The sequence below is a fragment of the Nelumbo lutea genome, chromosome 2 (assembly GCF_056320005.1).
Source record: "Nelumbo lutea isolate HS-2025 chromosome 2, American lotus-T2T, whole genome shotgun sequence".
NCBI classification, from domain to species: Eukaryota; Viridiplantae; Streptophyta; class Magnoliopsida; order Proteales; family Nelumbonaceae; genus Nelumbo; species Nelumbo lutea.
Genome location: NC_142685.1, coordinates 10,081,586 through 10,101,626, shown reverse-complemented (window position 1 = coordinate 10,101,626; position 20,041 = coordinate 10,081,586). Strand labels below are relative to the sequence as shown.

Genomic DNA, 20,041 nt, shown 5'->3' with positions numbered 1-20,041 from the left:
ACTGAAGATCGAGCAACAGCAGATTGTTTCTTACTTCTCCAAGAGACAATATTACCCTCCACCAAGCTGTCGTACCCAGAAGTAGATCTTCTGTCATCAATGTTTCCAGCCCAGTCAGCATCTGTATAGGCTTCAAGTTTCATATGGCCATGCTTGGCAAACAAAATTCTCTTTCTAGGGGAGCCCTTCAAATAACACAGAATTCGCTCAGCTGTTGCCATATGAGTATCCTAGGGAGCATGCATGAATTGGCTGATGCAACTGACAGCATATGCAATGCCTGGCCGAGTCATGCATAGATAAAGAAGTTTTCCAAGGAGTCTCTGGAAGACTCCTTTGTCTTCTAACAATATTCCATCTAAAGCAGAGAGTTTATGACTCATATCAATAGGAGTAGCAACTAGTCTACCACCCATCTTCCCTGTTTCAGAGAGCAAATCAAGAACATACTTCCTTTGAGAGATAAGAATCCCATCCTTGGGTCTAGCAACTTCTATGCCAAGGAAGTATCTCAATTCCCCCAGATCTTTGATCTCAAACTTTGTATGAAGAAAAGATTTGAGATCATTAATTCCTGAAACATCATTACTAGTCACAACAATATCATCAACATACACAATCAGGTAAACTGTCAAGAATCCTATCCTCTTCACAAAGAAAGTATGATCAAACTGTGTCTGTACATAGTCAAAGTTAACAAGAGCAGCCCAAAACCTCTCAAACCATGCTCTAGGGGACTGTTTGAGTCCATAAAGAGATCCCTTCATCTTGCATACCTTTCCTTTCATATTTGTTTCATACATCCCTGGAGGAAGAGACATATAAACCTCATGTAATTCTCCATTCAGAAATGCATTCTTTACATCGAGTTGATAAAGTAGCCAGTCAGAGTGAGCAGCAAAAGATAGAAGAACTCTCACAGAAGTCATCTTGGCAACAGGGGCAAATGTCTCCAGATAATTAATCCCATATGTCTGTGTATAACCTTTTGCAACCAGCCTAGCCTTGTACCTCTCAATGGTGCCATTAGCATGATATTTGATAGTAAAGACCCACTTACAGCCAACTGAATCCTTCCCTTCAGGCAAATCAACCACTTCCCAAGTGTCATTCTTGTGTAGGGCATCAATTTCGGATCTCTTTGCATCATTTCATTCTGGAATATTAAGAGCTTCTAACACAGACCTGGGAATTGGGTTAGAGGCAATAGAAGAGAGGCAGGCAAAATATGAAGGAGAAAGCAAACTATAAGAAAGGTGTTTGGAAATGCAATGTACAATACACTTCCTTTTTCCTTTTCTAATAGCAATGGGAATATCAAGGTCTGGGAAGGATGGCTCCAAAGGGGCTGAAACAATACCTGTTGTCTCATTTGTAGCTGGAAATGCATGAGGCTAATGTGTTGTAGGGGAAACAACCTGCTCATTTCTGGATCTTTGCCTTTGATACATCCTGGGATTAAAAAGAGTACGAGGAGGTAAAGGGGGAGGAACACTGGGACAGGAAGAGTGGAATGATTGATCCTCCCTTGATTCATTTGAAGGAGGAAGAGACTCAGTAAAAGACTCAACTGGGACAGGAAGAGGAAGAGCAAAGACCTGTGACAAATCTTCCCCCTTTGGACAATGTCCTTCCATAGAGGAACCATAAAAGGAAGAAAGCTCATCAAAGGTGACATCCATTGTGACATATCGAGTACCAGTCTTTGGAACAAAGCAACAGTAACCCTTCTGTGTGGGGGAATAACCAAGGAAGATACAATTGTGGGCTTTTGGTTCAAATTTTGTCTTTGGACACTGGGGATATGTACATAACAGGTGCAGCCAGTAGAAGTTCAGGACTGTTATCAGTTTTGAACTCTAATGGATTTCAGGATCGAAGATAAGAAGAAAAGTAAGAGGAAAGAAGAGGAAGAGGGAGGAGAAGCAGTAGAACACAAGGGTTGAAAGGAGGAGCAGAAGCTTGAATGTTCTGTCGCCGCCACTTTAATTAATATTTATAGGTTATGCTCATTACATGAAAAGGACAGATCTGCCCTTAGTCTTTACATAACAAATACAGCGAAAAATAAGACTGAAATAAATAACAACTGAAACAACTAAATGACCAATAGCTAACCCTAGGCAGACTAGAACATCTTCTACCCTACGAACACAGTGGGACCGTAGCTATGGGGCCCACATCAGTGTTCTCTACACTCCCCCTCAAGTTGGGAATAAATGTTTATCATTCCCAACTTGGATAGATCTGCCTCTAGCTTCTTTCGTGATACAGCTTTGGTGAGGATATCTGCCAGTTGCACCTGTTATGCTGCACTGGGTTGTGTGCTATATTAATAGCCGCTTGATTATCACAATACAGCATCAGGGGTTTCTCATACTCAATACCCAACTCCTCAAGTAATGATCTCAGCCAAAGAATTTCAGCTACTCCATTAGCCATTGACCTGTACTCAACTTCAGCACTAGATCGGGAGACAACACTCTGTTTCTTACTTTGCCAAGAAACCAGGTTACCTCCCACAAGAGCACAATATCCAGAGCTAGACCTTCTGTCATCAACACTCCCAGCTCAATCAGCATCCGTATAGACTTCCACCTTCATGTGGTCATTGTTCTTGAATAATATACCTCTACCTGGGCATCTCTTCAAGTATGCTAGTATTCTTTCTGCTGCTAGAAGGTGCGTGGTTCTAGGAGAATGCATGTACTGACTGATAACACTAACGGCATAACTGATGTCTGGTCGGGTAAGGCATAGATATAGGAGCTTTCCCACTAACCGCTGGAACATAACTTTGTCTTCAAGCAGCTCCCCACTCTCTGCACTAATCCTATGGTTCTGTTCAATGGGTGTATCTGCAGGTTTGACACCTAGCTTTCCAGTTTCAGCCAAGAGATCTAACACATATTTCCTCTGAGAGACAAAGATCCCCTGTTTAGATCTAGCAACCTCAATACCCAAAAAATACCATAGTGTACCCAGATCTTTCACCTCAAACTCTTGATGAAGGAACTGTTTGAGGGACTCAATCTCATGGTTGTCATTTCCTGTCACCACAATATCATCAACATAAACTGAAAGTAGTGTCAGTGACGACTCTACCCTCTTGATGAACAGTGTATGATCTGACTGGGCCTGTACATAACCGAACTTCCCAAGGGTTAGTCTAAATCTGTCGAACCAAGCTCTAGGTGACTGCTTCAAACCATACAATTCCTTATTGAGCTGGCAAACCTTCTTACCTGCCTCTGTATCATAGAATTCAGGAGGCAACTGCATGTAAACCTCTTCCTGCAAGTCCCCATTCAAGAAGGCATTCTTAACATCCATTTGGTATAAAGGCCAAGTGTAGCTTGCTGCAAGAGATAATAGAACCTGAATGGTGGTCATCTTGGCTACCGGGGCAAATGTCTCCAAGTAATCTATACCATAAGTCTGAGTGAACCCTTTTGCAACTAGCCAAGCTTTGTACCTCTCAATGGAACCATCCGCATTGTGCTTCACAGTAAATATCCACCTGCATCCAACTGGTTTCTTTCCTTTGGGCAAGTCAACTAGCTCCCAAGTATTATTTTTCAACAGGGCATCCATTTCAACTTGCATTGCACCTCTCCACTCCGGGACTGATAGGGCTTCTTGCACTGTTCTCGGAATAGGGACATCGGCAACGGAGGTGAGATAGGACCTATAGGAGGGAGATAGGCGATCATAGGACAAAAACTGGGAGATGCGGTGGGCTGTAGATGTGGTGCAATGCCGTTTTCCTTTACGGAGGACAATGGGAAGGTCATCTGCAACAACGGAAGGAGTCTCTGTGGGCCTTGGGACTGTAATATCTGGAGAGCTGCATAAGAGATTGGAGCTGGCTGGGACTGCTGATGACCGGGATCAACCTGCCTGTTTCGCCTATGATAAACTCTCAACTCCCGATCCCTTTGACCACCCTCGCTACTACAGCCCTCATCACCAACTGGAATAGGTAAGGGAACAGCCCCAAAGGTATTAACCCTGTCCTCACTGCACTCCCCCTGAAGAAAAGGACCCAAATCTCCACGCTTACTACTCTCCCCCTGAGGAGAGACCCGAGAATAGTAGGGTGTCTCCTCAATGAAAGTGACATCCATGGATACAAACTTCTTCCCTGAGATAGGATCATAACAACAATAACCCTTTTGAGTTTGTGCATAACCAAGAAAGATGCATTTGGAGGCCTTGGGTTGAAACTTGGAGTGATGGGGACCAAGAAGCTGAACAAAACAGGTACAACCAAATGTCTTGAGGGGAATAGTGAACAACTCCTCATTGGGGTATAGAAGGGAAAAAGGAGGTTTCATATCAAGAACCCAAGAAGGAATCCGATTAATAAGATATAACCGTAAGGATAGCATCACCCTAGAAGCGAATAGGGACATTGGAGGTAAACATAATACTTCTAGCCACCTCCAAGATGTGCCTATTCTTCCTCTCTGCAACCCCATTCTGCTGAGGTGTATGAGAGCACGTGCTCTGGTGGATAACCCTATGATTAAGGAGGTACGATGCCAATGGCTTAGCAAAGTATTCCTTTGCATTATCAGATCTAAGCACTTTTATCCTGGCATCAAACTGGGTTAGGATCATTTGGTGGAAGTTTTGGGTCAAGGCAGGCACCTCATCTCGTGATCGCATAAGATAAACCCAAGAAAATCGGGTGTGGTCATCAACAAATAACAAAAAATACTTGTACCCACCCATAGAAGGAATGTGATATGGCCCCCAAACATCAGTATGAACAATATCAAAAGAACTATTACTCCTTTTATTACTCAATGAATAAGAGTTTCTACAATGTTTAGCAAACTCACAACTTTCACACTTCAACTGAGATGACTCAACAGACTCAAACAAAGTAGGAAACAGACTCTTCAAGGACTGAAAAGATAAATGACCCAATCGGTTATGCCACAACATAACCAGACTCACAACCTGAGAAACAAGTAACTTCTTATCCACTGACTCTTCCCGAAGAGAACTCTCCCCGAGCAGATAGATCCCATTCGTCTCACAGCCAGTCCCAATCACCTTCTTCGTCTCCATGTCCTGAAAAACACATCGGTCAGGAAAGAAAGTTACTGAGCAGTTCAAATGTTTGGTAATACTACTAATGGAAAGGAGGTTAGTATCCAATTTAGGAACATGCAAGACAGAGGACAAGGATATAGTATCTGACAGTTTGATGTCACCCTTGCCAGAAATAGGGACAAGAGAGCCATCAGCTATAGATACTTTATCCCTACCAGAAGATAAGTGATAAGTAGTAAACAAAGAGGGCAAGCTAGTCATATGGTTGGATGCACCTGAATCTATTACCCAACACGGTTCAGTAGTACCTGGAGCGGAGGCATGTTAGGCTGAGGCTCGAGTACCTGAGTGTGCAAAGGTCGATGTGGCCGAAGCTGATGATGACTGCGGTAATTGAGCTGAACTGCCAACTTCCTTCTCCAATTGTATTAGAGCAGCCCGAACTGCAGCTAAGGTCTCTAATGGTGTGCCTCTCGTGCCAGATGGGGATGCTGAATCAGTAGTCATAGCCACATGAGCATTACCCCTTTTATTTCTCAACTTTGCTGGGACCAAATGTGGATGCAGCTTCCAACATGTTTCTTTTGTGTGTGTAGGTTTCTTGCAATGCTCACACACCACATCTCTTTTATCTTCCTTCTTTCTGTCCCTCTCTGAATCACCCTCTGTTTTGGGTTTGACAACTACCAAGGCAGGTGTAAGCGGCTGAGGTTGCATCATGATTTTCCTCCTGGTCTCTTCATTGTGCACTAAGGAGTATGCCTGAGAGAGGGTCACACTATCTCTGGTCAAAATCTGCTACCTCACAATATCATATTCTGAATTTAGTCCTGCCAGGAACTCAAACACTCTGTTTGTCTCGATGTGCTTTCTATGTATCTGAGCATCTTTGGGGCTCTCCCACTCAAGAGTCTCTAAGTGATCAATCTCATGCCACAGGGACTTCAAGGTAGAGAAGTAGACCGACACCGGTTTCTCTCCTTGTTTAAGGGCATTCACCTCACATTTCAACTCATATGCTCTGGCAACATTAAGGGGTTGGGAGTAAGTCTCTTTCATCACATTCCATATCTCCTTGGCTATTTTTCCCATAAGTAATTTCGGCTGATATGGGGCTAAATAGAATTACAAAACCATGTCATAACCAAGTAGTTTTCTTGGACCCACTTGGTATACATAGGGTTTCCCTCGGAAGGTTCTACCACATCTCTCAAGAGATACCCTACTTTGCCCCTTCCCCCAATAGCCATCATGGCTGATTGGGCCCATTCCAAATAGTTTGATCCATCAAACTTTACGGTTGTAAACTGAAAACCTGTCTCAGAACCACCACCATAACTGTTGTTCCCAAAACTGTCTTCTACTTGATTCTTAAACTCCATTTCGGTCAAGAACCAGAAGTCTTAAAATTATGGTTACTACAGTCAAAACCAGCACTAGGACTCCCAACAACAGTCACAAAATCAGTATAGAACCAATCTGTACTCACGATAGATGTGCATGAAACATATATAAGACTGATATGAAATCAATAACCACACACAACAGCAACAGTCTGAACTGTTTTCACCCCTTTAGAAGTGTTTGAAACCCCAAAAGAAAACTGAAAAACAGTTTGAAGAGCAATCTGATATGCTGAAGCCAATTTGAGGTTTTAATCAGTCCTAAGAGTCGTACACTCCAGACAGTACCGTACTGATAAGGTTTGTATTAGGGTTAATATGAAACCCTAAAACTGATCAATGTTGAGGAGAACTATTAGGGTTTGCCGCAGGGATAAGATCACAAGGTTCGGCCTAATACTAGGGTTTGCCGCAGGGGTAAGACAAAACCCTAGAGAATAGAGAGATAAAACCCTAGAATGGTTCGGCCACCCTTGCTGGATAGGTCCAACCTATCTTTTCTGATGTTACTTCTCTCAGAAAATAAAAGACTTACAATAGGGTGCAGTTCGCTGCCTACCAAGGTTACCCGAACCCTAGTCTTCTCTGATTCTTCCTGATCACCAACTCGTTACAACTGTGGCACTTCTTCAAACAGCTGCTAATCCTCTGGAGATCTTCAAGAACCAGTCAACGAATTCTGCTTTCTCAGTTTCTAGCCTTAGATGGTTTTCATGTGGTCGGCTGGACTAGACTCACATGAGAAGCCCTAGCTCTGATACCAAGTAGAAGTTCAGGACTATTATCAGTCTTGAACGCTAATGGATTTCAGGAGCAGAAGCTTGAGTGTTCTGCCGCCGCCACTTTAATTAATATTTATAGGTTATGCTCATTACATGGAAATGACAGATCTGCCCTTAGTTTTTACATAACAAATAGAGCAAAAAATAAGACAAATAAATAACAACTGAAACAACTAAATGACCAATAGCTAACCCTAGGCAGACTAGAACATCTTCTACCCTACGAACACAATGGGACCGTAGTTGTGGGGCCCACATCAGTGTTCTCTACACAGCCAAAGACACGAAGAGGAATAGAAAAAAGCTCCTTGTCCGGATGAAGGAGACTGAAAGGAGACTTAAACCCCAAAACCTTGGATGGCATACGGTTTATAAGGTAGGTAGCAGTGAGAACAACATCACCCTAAAACTTTGTAGGAACATGTGAGGCAAACAGGATACTTTTTGCAACTTCAACAATATGTCTATTTTTTATTTCAGCAACTCCATTCTGTTCTGGGGTCCTAAACAGGAGCTTTGATGAATAACCCCTAAGTGAGATAGCAGGATAAGTTCTTCTCAAAATATTCTTTTGCATTGTCAGATATGAAAATTTTAATCCTGGTATCAAACTGGGTTAGGACAAATTCATGGAATTGCCTCACAAGTCTGGGAACTTCATCACGGGATTTCATCAGGAATATCTAAGTAAACCTAGAAAAGTCATCAATGAACAAGATAAAATATTTGTAGCCACCCATAGAGGGTAAGTGGTAAGGCCCCCACACATCAGAGTGCACAATATTAAAAGGAGAAGATCTTTTATTACTCAAGGGATAACTGTTTCTACAATGCTTTGACAGCTCACAAGACTCACAACGAAGACTGGACAAACTAATTCCTTTAAACAGTTCAGGGAATAAATGACTCAATGCAGAAAAAGAAAGATGACCCAAACGAAAATGACATAACATGACTTAACTGATAGACTCTGTAGATATAGACCCAAAAGCAGCTTTTCCAAGTTGTTCAGGGCACTGTCCCGGAGTATCAAGCAGGTATATTCCATTCACCTCACGGCCACTCCCAATCACCTTCTGAGACTCCAGATCCTGAAGAACATAGTAGGAAGGGAAGAATGTTACACAACAATTTAATGACTTAGTTAGATTACTTACAGATAAAAAGTTTGTATTTAGTCTAGGTACATGAAGAGCAGAAGGAAGGATCAAGGAATTTGTTGCCTTGATGGTTCCCTTGCTGGAGATAGAGGCAAGAGAACCATCGACTAGGGTGATTTTGTCACGTCTAGGAAGTAAATCATATGAAACAAACAAGGTAGAAAGGTTGGTCATATGATCAGAAGCACTTGAATCAATAATCCAAGGGATCCTACGATTACCTGAAATGGTTGCATAATTGGTAGAAGCCTGTATACCTAAATGAGCAAATGCAGAAGAGGTTGAATTTTTTGAAGGGTTGGAAGAAGAAGTCACACCCTCTAGGTGATTGATCATCCTCCCAAACTTCTCATATTCTGCTTTCATGGCTGATAACTGCGCACTAGCTGTCATCTCTTCAGTTTGGTACTTGTCACTATCTGGACCAGCAGCAACATTAGCATTCCCTGCCCTTTTATTATCATGCTTCTTTTGAACCTGAAGAAGTAGAAGCTCAGTATGTAATTTCCAGCATTTGTCTTTAGTGTGTTTTGGCCTTTTACAATACTCACAGACAACCTCTTTCTTCCCTGAGCCACTTGGAGTCCCTGCAACCCCTATGGGTTTCACTCCCATATAAGCAAAGTGATCATTTTAGACCAGCCCCTTGAACCTGGACAACCCTTCTGCACTCTTCACTACTTACCAAGGCATATGCTTGTGATAGTGAGACACTATCCTTGGATAAAATATTTTGTTTTGTAATATCATGCTCTGGGTTTAGTCCAGTTAAGAATTCAAACACTCTGTTTCTCTCAACCAGTTTTCTGTAGATCTCTGCATCATTAGTGGTGTCTCAGGTTACAGCTTCTATCAAATATATTTCTTGCCACAAAGACTTCAGTGTTGAGAAGTATACAGCTAAAGGTTTCTCCCCCTGTCTTAAATTCTTCACATCACTTCTCAACTTGTAAGCTCTAGCCACATTTAATTTTTGGGAATAGGTTTCAGCAACACTATCCCGGATTTCCTTTGCTGAATTCATCCACAAATATTGCTGACTAATCTGTGGATGCATTGAGTTTACAAGCCACCCAATAACAATATAATTTTCTTGCATCCACTTCTCATAAGATGGATCATCTTCTGAGGGAGCCTCTTTGCTCCCGGAGATAAAACCCCACCTTCCTCTACTATAGATATGAATCTTTACCGATTCTGACCATGCCAGATAATTAGTTCCATCTAGCTTGACTGTGGTCACAGTCAGTAAAGAGTCAACAAAGGCTCCCGGAACCTACCCGGATTCAGCAACATTCTTGTTTTCAATCTCTAAGGAGTTCATCTCTTTAAACACTACAAAAAAGATTTCAACCAACTTCAAAAAACACCGAATGAAGATGGAACAAGGACTGTGTTCAGCCTACCTCTATGCAGCAGTACCAAAAATCTGAGTCACACCTGGAAGCTGGGAGAAACAGAAAAAGGAGCCGCACCTTGTAGACTACACGAAACCACCAACCAACTTGGTTCGGTCTTCAAGAAAGAAAATCAGAAGGGCTCCAAACACTGAGCACCCAGTCCAAACACCCTACGGAGCCTGCAAACAGATTTCTCCAAAAAATTAGGGTTTCGGGCAATACACTTGAATCAGCCAAGGAGGCGACACCGTCAGTCCTCCTCTCCAGAAACCACTAACAACTAGGCTAAACAAAGTCTCTTTAACAGTCTGTACGATTCAGTTCTCCATACACACTGTGTATGGGAAAAGGGGGTGAAAAAAGGGAAAAGGAGAGCCTACTCTGATACCAAGAAGAAAAACAGTCTTTTGAGAATAAAGGACTGTTTAGAACAGATGCAGAAATCAAAATAAAATAACAGAAATCATTCTTCTAAGGAAGAGAAGATGAACAAGAAGATGGCGGCAATAAGGGTTCAGAGTAAGAGAGTTTCGAACCTTAATCTCTACTGTTACACCCCTAACACTATTTTATTAAGTTAAACTTTGATAATTTACAAAGAGGCCCTTAGTTGGGCAAGAAATTAAAAGAACATAACATAGAAAGAATAGGCCCAGAATAAGGCCCATTACAGCAAGAACATAAAAGATAAAAAAAGGATAAACAGCCTATGGGCCATTCGGCCCATCTTCTCTACAAGACCAATGATACAATGCAAGTTTCTGTGTCCATTAGAAATATTTTTGTGGATATTCTTACCAGATATTCAGCAATTATATGGTCTTACGCAAAAATAATTCATGTCAATAGCTTGGGTCCTCAAGCATGCAGATTTTTTCAGACCATTAGGTCATAAGGTTTTGTTGATACACCACAAAGCTAGCTACATTTGGTAAAATCTTCTCCATGTAAGTGCACAATTTACCAGCTGTCAGCTTTGAGTTGGGTGGAGAAAGTATTATATGGCAGTATTTTTGAATTTTAACTTGACAAATATTCAAATTTCATCCACTCAACTCAGCCTTAATCCCAGCTGTTTGGGGTTGGCTGCATGATCCTCTGCTGCCACTGTGCTTTATCAAGAGCCATGTTTTCTGTCAAACGAAGTTTATAGATCTTTCTTAACCACTTCAGACCACATTTTCTTTGGCTTTTCCTTTGCTCTTTTAGAAGATTCTTCTTCAATTCACTCTTTCTCACTGGCTTTAGATTCTGTTTTTGTGTTGTTTATGCAATTGACACAATCTTGCATCAGATGTATTCAATGTTCTGCAAGTGCTTCCACTATTTTAATAAAGTGAGTTGTATAGATGAAGGTGATACATTGTCACTGTATACTTGTAATCCCTTTTTTTCCTTTTAATGAAATTTACCTTCAATATCAAGATGCACACAAAAGTGAAACATGAACTACATTGAATGGTTTTAATTGCTAATGGTCCTCATGTAAAATGGAACAAATGGAGAACAAGGAAAAGGATTAATAGATAAATGTTCTCATTCATATTACTTTGCTGGTCTTATTTGTTCAATATGTTGAGCAAGTTTTATATGTTGTCCTTAGGTGAGCTTAGCTATTGGTTTCTTATTTCTTGGTGGAGGTATGAGGACTTTTTCAACCAGCAACAGTGCTATTGCTGCTTTGCTAATTACTCTTTATCCGCGCTTGCCTACTGGACCAAATGATAACCGCTGCCATCTTCAGGTATTTAACAATATAAAGACCAACTGGTAATTCATCCAAAAGTTTTTTGCTGAGAAATCTTTGTCCACTGGGGAGCAGTATGAAGTCTTTCTTGCTGCCTGTTCCATACAATCAGTGCATATGCTATCAAGTTTTAAAATGTTCCAACTTAGGTCTCCTAGGGTTGAATTGGTTTGGTTGGATACCATTATGGGCCTTACCGTTAATGCTGCTAAATATTTTGGATAGTGTGAAGCCTGAATGGCATTTGAACATGTGCAAATGGATGGTTGGGATTATCTGATTTAGTTGACTCTTAATGTATATCAGCATCTTGCTAGAAGGCAATCAATGTAGGCTCCAAGCTTTCTGCAAGTGTGTCAGCGGATTCAATGTACTTTTTTTTTGTTGTTTTGATTTTGGATGGGGGATAGCAATGAGTGGATTAGTGACAGTGTTGCATGGACTCTCCTAAGTGGATGATGATTCCATGATGAACACACATCAGAGTCTGACACTCCACGGATTCTTGAACCTTGAGGGCACTTCATTTTAAGTTTTCGTTATATCTCCTAGCTTATTTGACATAAATGAAGAGCTAATGTACAAGATGAATGCCATTTTTTGTATCAAACTGCTTAGTAACAGAGGCAACGTTTTAGACCCTATTTATAGGTATGTAATGTTAGAATTCAAAAAATATAAACTATTTTACTAGTATATAATTTTCCATAGATGTGTCCATGAATCCATTTGTTCTCATCTTGCCAAGTCAAAACTCTTGGATAATCGTCGGATTCCAATTCCTGTGTCCATGCCTATGCAGCACTGGTCAGTAATCAGATGTTAAAGGCTGAACCCAGATTTGGGAATTTAGCCCCTACTTTACCAGCTAGCTAGCTGGTATCTGTGGAAAATGTATATCAGTTATCCTGTACTGTCTAAAGCATATATTTTTTTAATACCTAATTTTCCACAAAATGCATATTTTCAGGCATTCAGGCACTTGTATGTCCTTGCCACAGAAGCTCGCTGGGTTCAGACAGTTGATGTTGACACAGGTTTACCGGTTTATGCTCCTCTAGAGCTGACCACCATAGAAACAGAACATTATGCAGAAACAAGCTTTTTTGAAGTCACCCCATGCATTCTGCCAGAACGTGCTGTTGTAAGTTTAAGTTGCATTACAATATAGAAGATGTTGCATTCTTTAGGATTCCTTCTTCCCTATCTCTATAAGCTTGAGTAAATGGGCTAAGCCATGAGGATGAGATGATATAAACCTTTCATTAATTCTGGAATCAATGATGAAGATTTGGAACATATGGTCAAGCTCTTTTGTGTAAGTTTCATTGTAACCCAAGTTCAAAAAAATTTGTTCTCCTGGATCTGAAATATCTTCCAAACCTCAGTGAAAGAAATGCTTAAAGGGATTGAGTTATCTCAGAGAAGAGGGGGTCCTTTTGTAGTTTCATGTCAATAGCATAAGCAAGCTTACTTGCTTCTAGTTAACTTACTGAGACTCCTTATGAACCCACATTTGAAACTCTCTGACACATGTGAAACTAGAGAAGTGGGTAAAAGCTAAAGAGGTGTGTAGGATAGACATCCCACGCCAAGTAGCTTTATCTCTGACACATGTAAAATTTTATTTATTTTGCCACACACATAAGATATGTAGAATTGCAGAAACACTCCATATGAGCAACTGTAAAACAGTAAGATGGGCTGTGTGCGATTTCTTACACATAAATAACTGGTAAAAACACAACCACCCTGCTTGCAGCTGAAGACTGTACGGGTTTGTGGACCCAGATATTGGCCTCAAGTCATAGAGCTTGTTCCTGAAGGTATTGAAATGTACTTAACTGATTTTGCATATTATTGATACATTTCAATCCAAAATTTTGCACTTTGGAGACAAACAAACGTGTTTCATACTTTTACAGATAAACCTTGGTGGAGTTCTGGGGATAAGAATGACCCATTTAATTGTGGTATTATCTATATCAAGAGAAAAGTTGGAGCTTGTTCCTATGTGGATGACCCAATTGGGTGTCAGTCATTGCTTTCAAGAGCGATGCACAAGGTTGTGATCCTGTTGCCGTTTACTACAAGACCCCCCCCCCCCCCAAATAAAGCGCTCTTCTAATGCCTTTTTATGATGACAGGTGTGTGATCTGACAAGTCTGAGAGCTTGCAGTGCTAGTATCAATGGGAACAATGAACCTGGTTCATTTAAGGTTGATCAGTTGGTCAGTACTTTCTCATCTGATCCAAGCTTAATAGCATTTGCACAACTTTGTTGTGACCCTTCGTGGAATAGCAGGTAAAGTATGACATTGTTGGCTTTCATGTTATGTTCTTACTGAGAACATCTTTAATTTTTTTTTACTACCATTTTGTTTTTTATGGTCAAGATGTTGTCAGAAGATAAACTTAGAAGATGGAATGGGAAAAGAAAATAAAGGGGGACATACATGAAGTTAAACACTCGGGATAATAGGAATCTAACTGAGCTTTACAACAATAGTGCTCGACTCCTGGAAAAAAATCTTATTAGCTATCTAGTGGTTAAATAAATCCATGCTTTTGGAATTACCGATTCAAGAAATCTTTAAGGAAAACAATAACAAGTTAGCAAGTAGACATTTTTTTTCCTAATTGATGAAAGAAAAACATCCGATTTTGTTGGCAACCAAAAAAAAAACTCAATGTTGTCAATATTCATGGGAAGTGAGATGTTTAGCACCATGTATGACAGCCATGATCAGATATGCCTTACCAAGCAAACATAGCTGAAGCAAGGTAACCAGTGGCTGGATTTGATCATATGATAGCCACCCCCCCCCCCCCCCCCAATACTAAGACCTCTCATCGAGTTTACTTATTAACTTGTACCTTGTTTGAGCACAAAATAATATGGTTTGAGGTTTATTTACTGAATAGACAAAATTAGTACAGAAACAAATCATCGTCATCTAGGCCATGTCCCAACTATATGGGGTTGGCTACATAAATCCTATTTCGCCATTCCATTCTGTTCAGTATCAGTACCATATCCATTGTCAAATTATGAGCACTTGAATCATTTCTTACTACTTCCACCCAAGTTGTTTTAGGTCTGACCCTAGCTCTTCTAGACCCTTCAAGTTGTAATGGATCACTTCTTCTAGTGTGCGCTGTAGATGATCTTCTAATGAGCATGACTAAACCACCTCAGTGTACTTTCTTTCATTTTATCACATATCGGAGCTACTCCTGGGTTCCTTCATATGATTTCATTTCTGACGCTATCCTTTCTAGTTTTACCACTCATCCATCTGTACATATGCATTTCTGCCACGCTAATGTTTCAGACATATTGTTTCTTAATTGCCCAGCGCTCTGTTTCATACAATGTAGCTGGCCTTGCAACTGTCTTATAGAAGTTTCCTTTTAGCGGAATGATATTTGCCTTTCGCATAATACTCTGGATGCACCCCTTCATTTTACCAATATGCCTTTGATAGTGAAACTCCGAACTCCCTATCTCAAAGATTTATTGTCTAGCAAACAACAAATCTTATTGAAACTCTGAACTCCCTATGCCCCTTATCGATACTTAGTTTTTACCATTCCCAACATTTTATATTGATTAAGCTATACCTCTTATCTTTCTTCTAATTCCATAAACACTACTCTTCCAAATTCTTCTCCTAGAAGGAATAATTCCAGTTTTCTACCAATTCGAACCTCTTATCTACTAGCACATTTGGGTCCATCTTTTTGTTGTTTCTTCAGACTCGGTATCATTTAGTGTACAGTCACTCACTGTATAGATTTTTGGGGATGCTCAGATTGTTTGAGCCCCTTTATATCACGTTAATTAATACTTTACCTTTTCTGAAAAAAAATGCCCATCTTTTTGTTAACTAGATGAACTTTATCTATAGGTATGTCACTTTCAGCTTCTTTGAGCCAATTTTGATTCATCCTTGGTTCCCTGATTCCCGTCATCATTCTTAACTCCATCTTCAGACTTCTCTAATTGTGGCTGAGTTGTATATTTTCTAGAATGCTTAAGCCATCAATTTGAATTTATTAAATCTCTTAATTGATAACAGAGATTAGCCAAAACATGGCTGAAATTATGAAATACGATGGCTTTTTTTTTAATTTAATTCTAGCTATTGAGTATAAGTCTCTATGAGCTAAAGGTGTTACACCTCACCTTGTCATAGATTCTCCAAAGACTGGATTTGTTCTTACCTATAGAAGGTCCCTTTCTAGGATAGGATGTGATTCTATTGTACAATACAGGCAAAGAGAGTAATCACCTTTTGGGTTGGGCATCATCATCTAAGCCTTATCCCAAGTGTAGGTGGTCAGCTAACCTTTTGGGTTGGATATATTTTACAAAAAGGATTGATTGAAAGTTTAACTTGAAACTGGCCAGGTAAGACAAATGAAGGAGGCAAACCTTATCCCAAGGGGATATATGATTAATCACAGAATGCAGTTTAGTTATAATTGATAATTTATATGAGAAGATACTGCAACATCAGCTATATTGAGAAAGCGTTTTGAAACACATCTTTTCTTTTGTTCCATCATTGTAATGGTTCTCTATTGATGATTAGTTAAGTATCTTTTTTCCAGATCTGATGTTGACTTCCAAGAATTTTGCTTGCAAGTGCTATTTGAGTGTGTGAGCAAGGATAGACCAGCTCTCTTACAGGTAATTTAATCAATTATGAGTCATATTGATTAGTGAAGCGTGTACAAAGAAATCCTCTGTTGAGTAGCATCTAATGTAGCCTGCTACTTATCTCTCCTGTTGCCCAATTGGTATTCTCCATATAGGGAGTTTACCTAACTTATATGCACCATGTGTAAGAATTAGCAAGAGCAGTTCCCAACTATATGGACTAGCTACAGGAATCCTGTTTCACCATTATTTTCTGTTCAATGCCATTTTCATTGTTAAATTATGAGCATTTTTAAGTCATCTCTTGCTAATTCAACCCATGTCCCTTTCTTTCTGCCCCTATCTCTTCTAGCCCCATCAACTCATAACAGGTCACTTATTACATATGCTCTAGATTGTCTCCTCTGCATGTGACCAAACCATATTAGTTTACTTTCTTTCATTTTATCGTCTATTTGAGCTACTCCTAGGTTCCTCTTGAATGACTTCATTTCTAACTCTGTTCTTTCTAGTTTTTTCTACTCATTCATCTCAACATTCACATTTCTGCCATACTCATTTCCTGGACATGGTTTTTGACTGACCAACACTCTGCTCCATACAACATTGCTGACCTTACAATCATTTTATAGAATTCTCCTTTTACTTGGTGGTATTCACCTATTATATAAGACTATGGATGTATCCCTCCATTTTCCCCATTCTGCTCTAACTACATTAACAATAGTAGATGTAAGTGTAAATTAAAACCTATTTTGAAAGTACCTGAACTCTGAGCTGTGTTAGAAGTTACATTATCAGCCACCGGAGTATTCATGCTAACTAAAATGACAATTATGTTTATGCTGTAATCTTTTCCATCTTGAGATTTCTTCACGTGCATCATTCACCAATGTGGTTTATTTATGAATATTTCACCAGTATGTGGTTGGACTGAATGTTTGCAGGTTTATATATCATTATTCACAATGATAGGGGCAATGGCTGAACAGGTGACTAATGGCATTTATGTTCCTGATGATACACTCTCTGTCTCTAGTTTAAAGGTGATCTCCTTTTGCCCCATACATTCCAATCTCACAATAACTTATCAAAATCAACAAGTTGTCTCCATCTCACTACTGCTTATTGTGGCACTTTGAACTCAGACAAACTAAAAGTATAAGCACTGGATATTCCCCAATTTTATTTGGGGTTGTTGTAGGCCAGGGTTAATTTGTAATCTGTCTTCTTTTTCTGTTCTTGTATTTGTTAGTTTGGTGTTGCCAGTTTGGGCAATGTGGTGGTGGATTTTGTATTCTTTATTTGCTTTCAGTTAATGAAGTTACGTTATTTATCCCTCCAAAAAAAAAAACTATTCAACATACTTAAGAAAATTAGTTTCCCCTAGAATGGCTGTTATTAGTAGGCAGGTGTTTCTTTTTTTTCATTTTTTCTTGTTTAACTCGTATTTTTGTTAGAATGCTTTCCTGAGATGTATCTAAATGGTTTCCGCTAGAATGGCTGTTAGTAGTAGGTAAATTAGTTTCCGCTTTATGTGCTACATTTCTTCCTTGCTGACTAGTAGCTTGTACTTTGGTTTATCTCATCATGATGATACATGCATTAGCATGCTTTTACCTTGCTCATTCATTCATTCATATGAACATTGTAAAAATTCATGGGCAATGTGAGTTCTTGAAAGTTATGTAAAACTTTATATAGTACCAACTTTACTCATTGATGTGCAAAATAGTTTCATTATTCTATGGTAGATGTAATTCATGGTACTGTGTTCAGTGCTGGTCATAGTTGCACTTTGATCCAAGAAACCTATGCCTATTTTATTTTGAATAATCTGCATGTTACTATTCATATGTTAGGAAGCATACTTGACATTGCTTCTTTTTCCTTTTCCAATACATTTGATCATCCCTAGTTTACAATTCTTATTCACTCCACGGATTGTGTTAATGAAAGATGGCAGAAAATCCAGTGTTATTTTCTATAATCTTCTTTCTATTTTGTTTAGATTTTAGCTCTGCAGCTTTTGCTAGTAGTATAGAACTATAAATTATGTAGAATGATGAAATCAAGTCAAATTTTTACAACATTGCCAAGTAACAGTAGCACTATGGATTAACAGGCTGAAGCTATCCATTTACAAAAATGGGAATTATGTGTTTGTCTTTCTTTCCATTAGCTCTTGAAGGAAATATTAGGTATCAATCATTGCAAGGTTTCTGCCAATAGTTTGGCATATGTTACAAACTGATATCTTTTGATTTTTTTGCCGCCTGATACATTACATCTTTTAATATAATCATAGAGAGAACATAGGAGTTCCTGAAAAAGTAATATCAGATAAAAATCTAATCAACTTTCCTTTTTTGAGCACCTTCCTTAAAAAAGGCCATTACCCAATGTCAGTCCCAGCTATTTGGGATCTAGGATGCCAGCCCAAGATTGTACTGTTACACCAAGTAGTGGCCCCTTGGAGCATATTTCCCTAAGCTGTACACTTTAAAGCATCATGTTCTTACTGTTTGCATAATTGCATTAAGTACCCAAATCTACCTTGGTGTCTTTGCCTTGATTAAGTTCCTAACGCTAATGATAATTTGCTTACTATTTTTTCATTGCCAAGGAACAAAGAACCTCCAAAATATTTATGACCCTTATTTTATATGCTATTAACTAGCCATCCTTTTCTTCTTTCAGCTTGCATTAGCCTACAGTGAGGCCCTGATTAATGGGAGGTTAAAAACTTCAAGGGGAAGCATTGTACAGTCGACCTTTATTGCGTCTCTCAGAAAACGTGTAGAAGACATTCTGAATTATTCACAAAGAATGCAAAGTGAACTCTCTACCTATTTGATTTTGGGTAAGTGGCCCCATAAGCAATCTCAAGGAGAGATGGATGTTATGCTGCTTGCATGGTTTCTTCGGTGGTTTGAGGTGCCACCTCCTTTTGTCATAAAGTCTGCTATGGAGAAGATCAAGCACAAATATACTACATCTTCTTTAGTCCCTCTGTTGCGGTTGTTATTTCCAAGAACTCACATAAATGCAATTGTTGAAATAGACAAGTCTTGGTTGTCCTCCAGTATTCATAACTGATTACCAAATAGCTTCATGAGGGAACAGCGTCTCCTTTCTTAACAATTCAGGGCAAAGATGTTAGATGGCTTTGAGGAGATTAGCTAGGAGGAAATACAATGTGCTTGCCTTTGTATCATCATCTGACCCACTCTACTTCTAGTAGAAGCAAGGTTTATATTATAAAACAGCATATTCCAAGAGAAACTTTTGGGGCTCTAAGCCTACAAAAGATGGGGTATTCTGCCACATGAATGATAAGCACCTTACCAAAATTTAAGAATGTAAAAACAGCGCAGAAATTTTTGCCAAAAAATAGTATGGAATTCTTTTTTGTTTTTCGTATTTTTTTCTTGGTAGCAAAACAGTATGGAATTCAATCCCTAGCATTTTTTTGTGATATTATCCTAATTTCTATGCTCACTTCTATCTGCTGTTTCAATGGATATTGTACATTTAGATCTTAGCACATCACCAAGAAGTATTATGCCTTTTGTGAAGCACCAGCTAACATTAATGATCATGTTTATTCTTTAGTTTTAAGCACAGCAAGAATCCTCCAAGAGTAGGGTGCAGCTGGCTGCTGTGTCATTAAATTCTTCGTTTCATTCTTACCATGTGGGTTTTAAATTTTTAATGTTGTTGAATTAGAAAATCAAGTATTAGATTCAAGAGAATAATTTGCATGGGTAAATCTGTTAATGAAGCTTGGTACCAATGATGATTCTATTTTCGCATTCT

At 39.3% G+C, this 20,041-nt stretch overlaps 1 protein-coding gene across 2 annotated transcripts in view; it reads left to right on the top strand.

Annotated features, from left to right (window-relative positions):
• EMB2771 (E3 ubiquitin ligase) overlaps window positions 1-19,723 on the top strand; it is an 86,099-nt gene extending 66,376 nt beyond the window's left edge. For both annotated transcript variants that reach the window (XM_088970473.1, XM_088970472.1), the window contains 8 exons: window positions 11,413-11,553; window positions 12,527-12,700; window positions 13,319-13,382; window positions 13,482-13,621; window positions 13,704-13,861; window positions 16,174-16,252; window positions 17,170-17,268; window positions 18,923-19,723. In XM_088970473.1, the coding sequence (XP_088826599.1) occupies window positions 11,413-11,553; window positions 12,527-12,700; window positions 13,319-13,382; window positions 13,482-13,621; window positions 13,704-13,861; window positions 16,174-16,252; window positions 17,170-17,268; window positions 18,923-19,321 (1,254 nt within the window). In that variant the 3' untranslated portion in view covers window positions 19,322-19,723. The remainder of the gene's footprint in view (window positions 1-11,412; window positions 11,554-12,526; window positions 12,701-13,318; window positions 13,383-13,481; window positions 13,622-13,703; window positions 13,862-16,173; window positions 16,253-17,169; window positions 17,269-18,922) is intronic.
• Window positions 19,724-20,041: the final 318 nt, after the last annotated feature.